Genomic DNA, 13,914 nt, shown 5'->3' with positions numbered 1-13,914 from the left:
CCCCCCATCATTACATTGTAGGAATGTCCCCCCCCATCGTTACATTGTAGAAATGTCCCCCCCCCCCCATCGTTACATTGTAGAAATGTCCCCCCCCCCATCGTTACATTGTAGGAATGCCCCCCCCATAGTTACATTGTCGGAATGCCCCCCCCCCTATTGTTACATTGTAGGAATGTCCCCCCCCATCGTTACATTGTAGGAATGTCCCCCCCCATCGTTACATTGTAGGAATGTCTCCCCCCATAGTTACATTGTAGGAATGTCTCCCCCCATAGTTACATTGTCGGAATCCCCCCCCCCCCCCCCATCGTTACATTGTAGGAATGCCCCCCCCCATAGTTACATTGTAGGAATGCCCCCCCCATAGTTACATTGTCGGAATGCCCCCCCCCTATTGTTACATTGTAGGAATGTCCCCCCCCCATCGTTACATTGTAGGAATGTCCCCCCCTATTGTTACATTGTAGGAATGTCCCCCCCTATTGTTACATTGTAGGAACGTCCCCCCCTATTGTTACATTGTAGGAATGTCCCCCCCCCCCATCGTTACATTGTAGGAATGTCCCCCCCTATTGTTACATTGTAGGAATGTCCCCCCCCATCGTTACATTGTAGGAACGTCCCCCCATCGTTACATTGTAGAAATGTCCCCCCCCCCATCGTTACATTGTAGGAACGTCCCCCCCCATCATTACATTGTAGGAATGTCCCCCCCCATCGTTACATTGTAGAAATGTCCCCCCCCCCCCATCGTTACATTGTAGGAATGCCCCCCCCCCCATCGTTACATTGTAGGAATGCCCCCCCCCCCATCGTTACATTGTAGGAATGTCCCCCCCCATCGTTACATTGTAGAAATGTTCCCCCCCATCATTACATTGTAGAAATGTCCCTCCCCCATCATTACATTGTAGGAATGTCCCCCCCCCCATCATTACATTGTAGGAATGTCCCCCCCCATCATTACATTGTAGGAATGTCCCCCCCCATCATTACATTGTAGGAATGTCCCCCCCCCCATCATTACATTGTAGGAATGTCCCTCCCCCATCGTTACATTGTAGGAATGTCCCCCCCCATCATTACATTGTAGGAATGTCCCCCTATCGTTACATTGTAGGAATGTCCCCCCCCCCCCCCATCGTTACATTGTAGGAATGTCCCCCCCCCATCGTTACATTGTAGGAATGTCCCCCTATCGTTACATTGTAGGAATGTCCCCTCCCCCATCATTACATTGTAGGAATGTCCCCTCCCCCATCATTACATTGTAGAAATGTCCCCCCCCCCCCCATCATTACATTGTAGGAATGTCCCCTCCCCCATCGTTACATTGTAGGAATGTCCCCTCCCCCATCGTTACATTGTAGGAATGTCCCCTCCCCCATCGTTACATTGTAGGAATGTCCCCCCCCCCCCATCATTACATTGTAGGAATGTCCCCTCCCCCATCATTACATTGTAGGAATGTCCCCTCCCCCATCATTACATTGTAGAAATGTCCCCCCCCCCCCCCATCATTACATTGTAGGAATGTCCCCCCCCCCCCATCATTACATTGTAGGAATGTCCCCTCCCCCATCGTTACATTGTAGGAATGTCCCCTCCCCCATCGTTACATTGTAGGAATGTCCCCTCCCCCATCGTTACATTGTAGGAACGTCCCCCCCATCGTTACATTGTAGGAATGTCCCCCCTATCGTTACAGATACCAAGTTTAGTATTACGGTTCTCAATGCCAAAACGATACTGAATAGCGAATGTGACCATAATAAATTGCCTTTCATACCTCGGCCTTCGACCAAACCTTCCAGTCCAGGAGAAGGTGTTCTACTAATCCAACATCTTGAATTACAGCCGTAGTTTTATAATTTAGAGAAAAATTGTCACTTTCACTTGTAGTTAGAAGCCAATCATCAGTGCAGCCTTGTAGAATGCTCTAAAGGATAAACAGACGACAATGGATACGATCAGGTCTCAGGAATATTCCATCCATACAATCAGGTCTCCATATTCCATCCATACAATCAGGTCTCCATATTCCTTCCATACAATCAGGTCTCCATATTCCATCCATACAATCAGGTCTCCATATTCCATCCATACAATCAGGTCTCCATATTCCATCCATACAATCAGGTCTCAGGAATATTCCATCCATACAATCAGGTCTCCATATTCCATCCATACAATCAGGTCTCAGGAATATTCCATCCATACAATCAGGGCTCCATATTCCATCCATACAATCAGGTCTCCATATTCCTTCCATACATTCAGGTCTCCATATTCCATCCATACATTCAGGTCTCCATATTCCTTCCATACAATCAGGTCTCCATATTCCATCCATACATTCAGGTCTCCATATTCCTTCCATACAATCAGGTCTCCATATTCCTTCCATACAATCAGGTCTCCATATTCCATCCATACATTCAGGTCTCCATATTCCATCCATACATTCAGGTCTCCATATTCCTTCCATACAATCAGGTCTCCATATTCCATCCATACAATCAGGTCTCAGGAATATTCCATCCATACAATCAGGTCTCCATATTCCATCCATACAATCAGGTCTCCATATTCCATCCATACATTCAGGTCTCAGGAATATTCCATCCATACAATCAGGTCTCAGGAATATTCCATCCATACATTCAGGTCTCAGGAATATTCCATCCATACAATCAGGTCTCCATATTCCATCCATACAATCAGGTCTCCATATTCCATCCATACAATCAGGTCTCCATATTCCATCCATACAATCAGGTCTCCATATTCCATCCATACAATCAGGTCTCCATATTCCATCCATACGATCAGGTCTCCATATTCCATCCATACAATCAGGTCTCCATATTCCATCCATACATTCAGGTCTCCATATTCCATCCATACATTCAGGTCTCCATATTCCTTCCATACAATCAGGTCTCCATATTCCATCCATACGATCAGGTCTCAGGAATATTCCATCCATACAATCAGGTCTCAGGAATATTCCATCCATACAATCAGGTCTCCATATTCCATCCATACAATCAGGTCTCCATATTCCATCCATACAATCAGGTCTCCATATTCCATCCATACGATCAGGTCTCCATATTCCATCCATACAATCAGGTCTCCATATTCCATCCATACATTCAGGTCTCCATATTCCATCCATACATTCAGGTCTCCATATTCCTTCCATACAATCAGGTCTCCATATTCCATCCATACGATCAGGTCTCAGGAATATTCCATCCATACAATCAGGTCTCAGGAATATTCCATCCATACAATCAGGTCTCCATATTCCATCCATACAATCAGGTCTCCATATTCCATCCATACAATCAGGTCTCCATATTCCATCCATACAATCAGGTCTCCATATTCCATCCATACAATCAGGTCTCCATATTCCATCCATACAATCAGGTCTCCATATTCCATCCATACAATCATATACAAGATGGAAGTCATATATTAGTGGTCAGACTAAACTTTCTTCATGTCATTTTTCCTATGAGGAGTTAAACAGTTAAACTTTGAGGACTCGTACAATAATTTTGCAAATACAGTCAGCAATCTTGTCTCGTTCTCGTTTCTCCCTCCCACAGCTCGTTGTCTAGGTAACCGACCACCACTCTGCTCTAGAAGCAGGTGTACATTCAGCTATAGTAAATAGATGTGTACATGATACAGTATATACACTGGGGGACATTTACGCCGATGCTCCTCTGTGTAAATCTCTGGGGTACCCTTCACCCAACCCCCGCCCATCTGGTGCACAACCAGCGGGTGCAAATAAATGTATTTTTTGGTGCAGAGGGGCCAGATGCGAATACAACTATTTTAGCTTAATAACTGACCCCCTATGTCTATGTAAGTTATATACACACCAGTCAGACCACTGCTTTTAGAGTAGAGCAGTGGTCGGTAACCTAGACAATGATAGCATAGGTAAATGATGGTATCTGCACAAGTGCTGCAAGTGTAACAGAAGGGACTGAAAGATCTGCAGCAGGAATGCGGAGAGAGCAGCGGACATTGTGCATGCGCTATTACCCCAAAGGATTATGGGCCGGAAAAGGCAGAAATCCGCCAGGTGACGGCCATAATCATGTGGTGTAGTAGGACCCCCAGCCCCAGTACCCAGAGGGGTCTATTACAGGCATAGACGGGACAGTTGGGGGGTTGGGAGGACGAGGCTAGCCGCCATAGAATCCCGACCTCCATCCACTGAACAGTAACTGCGCATGCAGGGCTGCAGCAAGAGACGACAGATAACACCGAGGAGGGGGACGCTGCTCCGATACGGGAGACCCCCACATACAGACCCCTATGTCATCTAGTAGTGTCTGCAATGGCTGACCGCCACACCTACCTTCAGCATATGAAACCCCACAATGCACTGGGGCTGGACTAACACTTGGTGGATCATGGGATAGATGTCACAGTTCTCACTTTCCTGGATTCGCTGCTGATTATATTTTATTAAACACAAAATAATCTGGAGACCTAAAGACTGAGTCCTCTCACAGCTGCTGATCTCCACAATCTGGAAGATAGAAGCGGGGGTCAGAGGAGTGCACAACCGATCCAGGGAGAAGAGCCAGAGCCTGAGTGTGTATATATCTCTCTCCATTCTGTGTAGGTATACATATGTATATATCTCTCCATTCTGTGTAGGTATACATGTGTATATATCTCTCCATTCTGTGTAGGTATACATGTGTATATATCTCTCCATTCTGTGTAGGTATACAGCAGTGTATTATATACTTATTACCCTCCTGTATGAGTGTGTATATATCTCACTTCTGTGTAGGTATACAGCAATGTATTATATACTTATTATCCCTCCTGTATGAGTGTGTATATATCTTCCCATTCTGTGTAGGTATACAGCAGTGTATTATATACTTATTATCCCTCCTGTATGAGTGTGTATATATCTCCCCATTCTGTGTAGGTATACAGCAATGTATTATATACTTATTATCCCTCCTGTATGAGTGTATATATATCTTCCCATTCTGTGTAGGTATACAGCAGTGTATTATATACTTATTATCCCTCCTGTATGAGTGTGTATATATCTCCCCATTCTGTGTAGGTATACAGCAGTGTATTATATACTTATTATCCCTCCTGTATGAGTGTGTATATATCTTCCCATTCTGTGTAGGAATACAGCAGTGTATTATATACTTATTATACTCCTGTATGAGTGTGTATATATCCCCCCATTCTGTGTAGGTATACAGCAGTGTATTATATACTTATTATCCTCCAGTATGAGTGTGTATATATCTCTCTCCATTCTGTGTAGGTATACAGCAGTGTATTATATACCTATTATCCTCCTGTATGAGTGTGTATATATATGTCCCCATTCTGTGTAGGTATACAGCAGTGTATTATATACTTATTATCCTCCTATATGAGTGTGTATATATATATACCCATTCTGTGTAGGTATAAAGCAGTGTATTATATACTTATTATCCTCCTCCTGTATGAGTATATATATATATATATATATATATATATATATATATATATATCCCCATTCTGTGTAGGTATACAGCAGTGTATTATATACTTATTATACTCCTGTATGAGTGTGTATATATCTCCCCATTCTGTGTAGGTATACAGCAGTGTATTATATACTTATTATGCTCCTGTATGAGTGTGTATATATATGTCCCCATTCTGTGTTGGTATACAGCAGTGTATTATATACTTATTATCCCCCTCCTGTATGAGTGTATATATATCCCCCCATTCTGTGTAGGTATACAGCAGTGTATTATATACTTATTATACTCCTGTATGAGTGTGTATATATCTCCATTCTGTGTACGTATACAGCAGTGTATTATATACTTATTATCCTCCTGTATAAGTGTGTATATATCTCCCCAGTCTGTGTGGGTATACAGCAGTGTATTATATACTTATTATCCTCCTGTATGAGTGTGTATATATCCCTCCATTCTGTGTAAGTATACAGCAGTGTATTATATACTTATTATCCTCCTGTATGAGTGTGTATATATCTCCCCTGTGTGTAGGTATACAGCAGTGTATTATATACTTATTATCCTCCTGTATGAGTGTATATATCCCCCCATTCTGTGTAGGTATACAGCAGTGTATTATATACTTATTATCCTCCTGTATAAGTGTGTATATATTTCCATTCTGTGTAGGTATACAGCAGTGTATTATATACTTATTATCCTCCTGTATGAGTGTGTATATATCTCTCCATTCTGTGTAGGTATACAGCAGTGTATTATATACTTATTATCCTCCTGTATGAGTGTGTATATATCTCCCCATTCTGTGTAGGTATACAGCAGTGTATTATATACTTATTATCCTCATCCTGTATGAGTGTGTATATATATCTCCCCATTCTGTGTAGGTATACAGCAGTGTATTATATACTTATTATCCTCCAGTATGAGTGTGTATATATCTCCATTCTGTGTAGGTATACAGCAGTGTATTATATACTTATTATCCTCCTCCTGTATGAGTGTGTATATATCTCCCCATTCTGTGTAGGTATACAGCAGTGTATTATATACTTATTATCCTCCTGTATGAGTGTGTATATATCTCTCCATTCTGTGTAGGTATACAGCAGTGTATTATATACTTATTATCCTCCTGTATGAGTGTGTATATATCTCCCCATTCTGTGTAGGTATACAGCAGTGTATTATATACTTATTATCCTCATCCTGTATGAGTGTGTATATATCTCCCCATTCTGTGTAGGTATACAGCAGTGTATTATATACTTATTATCCTCCAGTATGAGTGTGTATATATCTCCATTCTGTGTAGGTATACAGCAGTGTATTATATACTTATTATCCTCCTCCTGTATGAGTGTGTATATATCTCCCCATTCTGTGTAGGTATACAGCAGTGTATTATATACTTATTATCCTCCTGTATGAGTGTGTATATATCTCTCCATTCTGTGTAGGTATACAGCAGTGTATTATATACTTATTATCCTCCTGTATGAGTGTGTATATATCTCCCCATTCTGTGTAGGTATACAGCAGTGTATTATATACTTATTATCCTCATCCTGTATGAGTGTGTATATATCTCCCCATTCTGTGTAGGTATACAGCAGTGTATTATATACTTATTATCCTCCAGTATGAGTGTGTATATATCTCCATTCTGTGTAGGTATACAGCAGTGTATTATATACTTACCATCCTCCTGTATATATATATGGGTCACACAGTCACTTTGCACATTTTTATAGCTCAAAAACAGGAAAAAACTGCTATATTGAACTCAATGGTAAAACAGATATAAATGCACAAAAACTTATTTTACAGCTTAATTTTTATAACATCCGAACGTAACGACTAGAGATGAGCGCACCTGGAGCAGCTGGAGTCCATCCGATCCCGATCGTTCAGCATTTGATTAGCGGGGGCTGCAGAACTTGGATGAAGCCCTAAGGCTATGTGGGAATCATGGATATAGTCATTGGCTGTATCCAGGTTTTCCAGACAACCTTAGAGCTTTATCCAAGTTCAGCAGCCGCCGCTAATCACATGCTGAGCGCTCGGGTGGAATCACGCTCATCTCTATTAACGATACCACAACTTACTCTGGCAAAGAGAAAGACGGCCGCCCTGATTCCTCCGATCTCGTGCAGAACGCTGTGGATGTTTCTCTCCTGCGCGGGGTGCAGCAGTCTGAGGGCCGCAGGGTCCAGGACTTTGCTGGTCACGTCCTTGCTGCTGAACGGTCTCTGAGCGGCCGCGGCTTTTAGGATTCCTTTCATCCGGATAACCGGCTCATAGATGGTGTAAGAGGCCGGAGATTCCATATCATAAACCACCGCCAGATTCTCCTACAGCAGAGAGATACAGTGTGATCGCCCCCTCACTGCCCGGTACATGGTGTATACAGCTCCGGCCGCCCCCTCACTGCCCGGTACATGGTGTATACAGCTCCGGCCGCCCCCTCACTGCCCGGTACATGGTGTATACAGCTCCGGCCGCCCCCTCACTGCCCGGTACATGGTGTATACAGCGACAGCTCCGGCCGCCCCCTCACTGCCCGGTACATGGTGTATACAGCTCCGGCCGCCCCCTCACTGCCCGGTACATGGTGTATACAGCTCCGGCCGCCCCCTCACTGCCCGGTACATGGTGTATACAGCTCCGGCCGCCCCCTCACTGCCCGGTACATGGTGTATACAGCTCCGGCCGCCCCCTCACTGCCCGGTACATGGTGTATACAGCGACCGCTCCGGCCGCCCCCTCACTGCCCGGTACATGGTGTATACAGCGACAGCTCCGGCCGCCCCCTCACTGCCCGGTACATGGTGTATACAGCGACAGCTCCGGCCACCCCCTCACTGCCCGGTACATGGTGTATACAGCTCCGGCCGCCCCCTCACTGCCCGGTACATGGTGTATACAGCTCCGGCCGCCCCCTCACTGCCCGGTACATGGTGTATACAGCTCCGGCCGCCCCCTCACTGCCCGGTACATGGTGTATACAGCTCCGGCCGCCCCCTCACTGCCCCGGTACATGGTGTATACAGCGACAGCTCCGGCCGCCCCCTCACCCCCGGTACATGGTGTATACAGCTCCGGCCGCCCCCTCACTGCCCGGTACATGGTGTATACAGCTCCGGCCGCCCCCTCACTGCCCGGTACATGGTGTATACAGCTCCGGCCGCCCCCTCACTGCCCCGTTACATGGTGTATACAGCTCCGGCCGCCCCCTCACTGCCCCGGTACATGGTGTATACAGCGACAGCTCCGGCCGCCCCCTCACTGCCCCGGTACATGGTGTATACAGCTCCGGCCGCCCCCTCACTGCCCGATACATGGTGTATACAGCTCCGGCTGCCCCATCACTGCCCGGCTACACAGCGACCGCACCGGCCGCACTCACTGCCCAGCTACACAGCGACAGCTCCGGACACCCCATCACTGCCCGGCTACACAGCGACAGCTCCGGACACCCCATCACTGCCCGGCTACACAGCGACAGCTCCGGACACCCCATCACTGCCCGGCTACACAGCGACCCCTACGGCCGCACTCTCACTGCCCGGTTACACAGTGGTTGCACTCTCACTGCCAGGCTACACAGCAACCGCTCCGGCCACACTCTCACTGCCCGGCATATACAGCGACCGCTCTGGCCGCACTCTCACTGCCCGGCATATACAGCGACCGCTCTGGCCGCACTCTCACTGCCCCGGGTACATGGTGTACACAGCGACTGCTCTTGCCACCCTCACACTGTCTGGCTACATGGGGTATACAGCAACAGCTACGGCCGCGCTCTCACTGCCCGGCTACACAGCAACCGTTCCGGTGTGTGTGTGTGTGTGTATATATACATAAATATATATATATATATATATATATACACACACACACAACAATAGTGGAGAGCCTTACACGGGCCGGACAGGCTAAGGACCAGCTACAACAATGGTGACAATGTATCCCCTAAGCCCCTGTCCACGCTCGTGGTATCTATCGGGCCGTCATGCTGTCCTTACTATGGAAGCTGCCACTTGGCAACCACCTTTAGTTCACACCACATGGCGACTCCCTGGACATCACATTCAAAAAGGAGAGCTGAGAGCAAACGTCACGACATAAAATCTTGAGCAAGTCATGTGACCCAGAACCCAGTAGCATACAACGCCTATACAAGTCAATGCAATGCTAGTTTATTGAATAGTCCCAGACAACCCTATTAAAAAAACCAAAACACATAACATTGTGGAGTGTACAGCGATACTTACAGCTAAAGACGTTAAGTCGATTTCTTTGTTTTTAAAAAGAAAATCGAGAATTCTTTCATTTTGCAGAATTTCCTTTGAGATGTATTTGCAATGATCAATAACAGCATTTCCGTGCCTGCAGGTGACCAAGGAGGTGAAGTCCGGGCCGCGACAGTATAGATGGAAGGCTTCTTCTATACCGAGAAGAGGACCTGATGGACACGAGACACAGTCACACAATGACACTATAGATGGAAGGCTTCTTCTATACCGAGAAGAGGACCTGATGGACAGGAGACACAGTCACACAAGGACACTATAGATGGAAGGCTTCTTCTATGCCGAGAAGAGGACCTGATGGACAGGAGACACAGTCACACAATGACACTATAGATGGAAGGCTTCTTCTATACCGAGAAGAGGACCTGATGGACAGGAGACACAGTCACACAAGGACAATATAGATGGAAGGCTTCTTCTATGCCGAGAAGAGGACCTGATGGACAGGAAACACAGTCACACAATGACAATATAGATGGAAGGTTTCTTCTATGCCGAGAAGAGGACCTGATGGACAAGAGACACAGTCACACAATGACACTATAGCTGGAAGGCTTCTTCTATGCCGAGAAGAGGACCTGATGGACAGGAGACACAGTCACACAATGACACTATAGATGGAAGGCTTCTTCTATGCCGAGAAGAGGACCTGATGGACAAGAGACAGTCACACAAGGACAATATAGATGGAAGGCTTCTTCTATGCCGAGAAGAGGACCTGATGGACAGGAGACACAGTCACACAAGGACAATATAGATGGAAGGCTTCTTCTATACCGAGAAGAGGACCTGATGGACAAGAGACACAGTCACACAAAGACACTATAGATGGAAGGCTTCTTCTATGCCGAGAAGAGGACCTGATGGACAGGAGACACAGTCACACAATGACACTATAGATGGAAGGCTTCTTCTATGCCGAGAAGAGGACCTGATGGACAGGAGACACAGTCACACAAGGACACTATAGATGGAAGGCTTCTTCTATGCCGAGAAGAGGACCTGATGGACAGGAGACACAGTCACACAACGACACTATAGATGGAAGGCTTCTTCTATGCCGAGAAGAGGACCTGATGGACAAGAGACACAGTCACACAAAGACACTATAGATGGAAGGCTTCTTCTATGCCGAGAAGAGGACCTGATGGACAGGAGACACAGTCACACAATGACACTATAGATGGAAGGCTTCTTCTATGCCGAGAAGAGGACCTGATGGACAGGAGACACAGTCACACAAGGACACTATAGATGGAAGGCTTCTTCTATACCGAGAAGAGGACCTGATGGACAGGAGACACAGTCACACAATGACACTATAGATGGAAGGCTTCTTCTATGCCGAGAAGAGGACCTGATGGACAGGAGACACAGTCACACAAGGACAATATAGATGGAAGGCTTCTTCTATGCCGAGAAGAGGACCTGATGGACAAGAGACACAGTCACACAATGACACTATAGATGGAAGGCTTCTTCTATGCCGAGAAGAGGACCTGATGGACAGGAGACACAGTCACACAAGGACACTATAGATGGAAGGCTTCTTCTATACCGAGAAGAGGACCTGATGGACAAGAGACACAGTCACACAAGGACAATATAGATGGAAGGCTTCTTCTATACCGAGAAGAGGACCTGATGGACAAGAGAGACAGTCACACAATGACACTATAGATGGAAGGCTTCTTCTATGCCGAGAAGAGGACCTGATGGACAAGAGACACAGTCACACAATGACACTATAGATGGAAGGCTTCTTCTATGCCGAGAAGAGGACCTGATGGACAGGAGACACAGTCACACAAGGACACTATAGATGGAAGGCTTCTTCTATGCCGAGAAGAGGACCTGATGGACAAGAGACACAGTCACACAAAGACACTATAGATGGAAGGCTTCTTCTATGCCGAGAAGAGGACCTGATGGACAAGAGACACAGTCACACAATGACACTATAGATGGAAGGCTTCTTCTATGCCGAGAAGAGGACCTGATGGACAGGAGACACAGTCACACAAGGACACTATAGATGGAAGGCTTCTTCTATACCGAGAAGAGGACCTGATGGACAAGAGACACAGTCACACAAGGACACTATAGATGGAAGGCTTCTTCTGCAGGGGATAGATGTAAATTACAAATCTAAATAACTTCACTGGAAATTTCACTGGAGTTCCCCTTTAAGTGACAGGACTGAGACTGAGAAAAATAGAAAATGAAATCTAACTTGTTTTCAGGCTGATCTCACCATTAAAGAGGAGCAGATTGCCGAGGCACAGGTGTCCCCCGATAGGATAGGGCTCTTCCGGAGAGGTCACGTGATGGCCGATTAGACAGAAGGAGCGGTTGCTGTCGGAGGACAGGCTGCCTTTGCGGGGGGGGTTATACTCCAGAGTCACCTCCGTCGTCCTGTATAATAATCACCACATGCGGCATAAACTGTATAACAGCAATAAGATACAAAGCATTGGAGCGTTATAAGCTATAAACAGACAAGGGGGGGGGACCAACCTTCTTAGGCCCAGTTCAAACTAAGCAAAAACAGTTTCCGGATGCTCAGTGTGAACTGGGCCTTACACCCGCTCATACACATAGGAAGAACTGAGAATAAACTGCAGAAGAGACCACATTACCCAAACTGGAAGCCATAATACTGGTACACCGCCACAAACAATCACTTAAAGGGGAACTCCACCAAAACAAAGCAGCTGGTGTCAGAAAGTGCCAGAGATAATAAGTTACTTCTACGTAACTCCCTATTTAAGGGCTGGCGGGCAGGCTCCTCTCTCCCTATGTAATACCTGGCGGGCAGGCTCCTCTCTCCCTATATAAGTCCTGGCGGGCAGGCTCCTCTCTCCCTATGTAATACCTGGCGGGCAGGCTCCTCTCTCCCTATGTAATACCTGGCGGGCAGGCTCCTCTCTCCCTATGTAATACCTGGCGGGCAGGCTCCTCTCTCCCTATGTAATACCTGGCGGGCAGGCTCCTCTCTCCCTATGTAATACCTGGCGGGCAGGCTCCTCTCTCCCTATGTAATACCTGGCGGGCAGGGTCCTCTCTCCCTATGTAATACCTGGCGGGCAGGCTCCTCTCTCCCTATGTAATACCTGGCGGGCAGGCTCCTCTCTCCCTATGTAATACCTGGCGGGCAGGCTCCTCTCTCCCTATGTAATACCTGGCGGGCAGGCTCCTCTCTCCCTATGTAATACCTGGCGGGCAGGCTCCTCTCTCCCTATTTAAGGGCTGGCGGGCAGGCTCCTCTCTCCCTATGTAATACCTGGCAGGCAGGCTCCTCTCTCCATATGTAATACCTGGCAGGCAGGCTCCTCTCTCTCTATGTAATACCTGGCGGGCAGGCTCCTCTCTCCCTATGTAATACCTGGCGGGCAGGCTCCTCTCTCCCTATGTAATACCTGGCGGGCAGGCTCCTCTCTCCCTATGTAAGCCCTGGCGGGCAGGCTCCTCTCTCCCTATGTAATACCTGGCGGGCAGGCTCCTCTCTCCCTATGTAATACCTGGCAGGCAGGCTCCTCTCTCTCTATGTAATACCTGGCGGGCAGGCTCCTCTCTCCCTATGTAATACCTGGCGGGCAGGCTCCTCTCTCCCTATGTAATACCTGGCGGGCAGGCTCCTCTCTCCCTATGTAAGCCCTGGCGGGCAGGCTCCTCTCTCCCTATGTAATACCTGGCGGGCAGGCTCCTCTCTCCCTATGTAATACCTGGCGGGCAGGCTCCTCTCTCCCTATGTAATACCTGGCGGGCAGGCTCCTCTCCCGCACAGTTCTATACAGATGTATCTCGGGCAGCACTGCTCCCGCACAGTTCTATACAGATGTATCTCGGGCAGCACTGCTCCCGCACAGTTCTATACAGATGTATCTCGGGCAGCACTGCTCCCGCACAGTTCTATACAGATGCATCTCAGGCAGCACTGCTCCCGCACAGTTCTATACAGGTGTATCTCGGGCAGCACTGCTCCCGCACAGTTCTATACAGATGTATCTCGGGCAGCACTGCTCCCGCACAGTTCTATACAG

At 47.1% G+C, this 13,914-nt stretch overlaps 1 protein-coding gene across 1 annotated transcript in view; it reads right to left on the bottom strand.

The window, feature by feature from the left end:
* Positions 1-13,914, bottom strand: part of LYST (lysosomal trafficking regulator) — a 442,781-nt gene that overhangs the window by 269,419 nt on the left and 159,448 nt on the right. The window contains exons 13-17 of the mRNA XM_069954584.1: positions 12,126-12,286; positions 9,833-10,023; positions 7,664-7,909; positions 4,391-4,564; positions 1,793-1,942 (exon numbers count right to left, since the gene is read on the bottom strand). Of these exons, the coding sequence (XP_069810685.1) occupies positions 1,793-1,942; positions 4,391-4,564; positions 7,664-7,909; positions 9,833-10,023; positions 12,126-12,286 (922 nt within the window). The remainder of the gene's footprint in view (positions 1-1,792; positions 1,943-4,390; positions 4,565-7,663; positions 7,910-9,832; positions 10,024-12,125; positions 12,287-13,914) is intronic.

Source organism: Dendropsophus ebraccatus, chromosome 15, assembly GCF_027789765.1.
Source record: "Dendropsophus ebraccatus isolate aDenEbr1 chromosome 15, aDenEbr1.pat, whole genome shotgun sequence".
Taxonomy (NCBI): domain Eukaryota; kingdom Metazoa; phylum Chordata; class Amphibia; order Anura; family Hylidae; genus Dendropsophus; species Dendropsophus ebraccatus.
The sequence above is the reverse complement of the archived record's forward strand: the minus strand, read 5'-3'. Positions and strand labels throughout refer to the sequence as shown.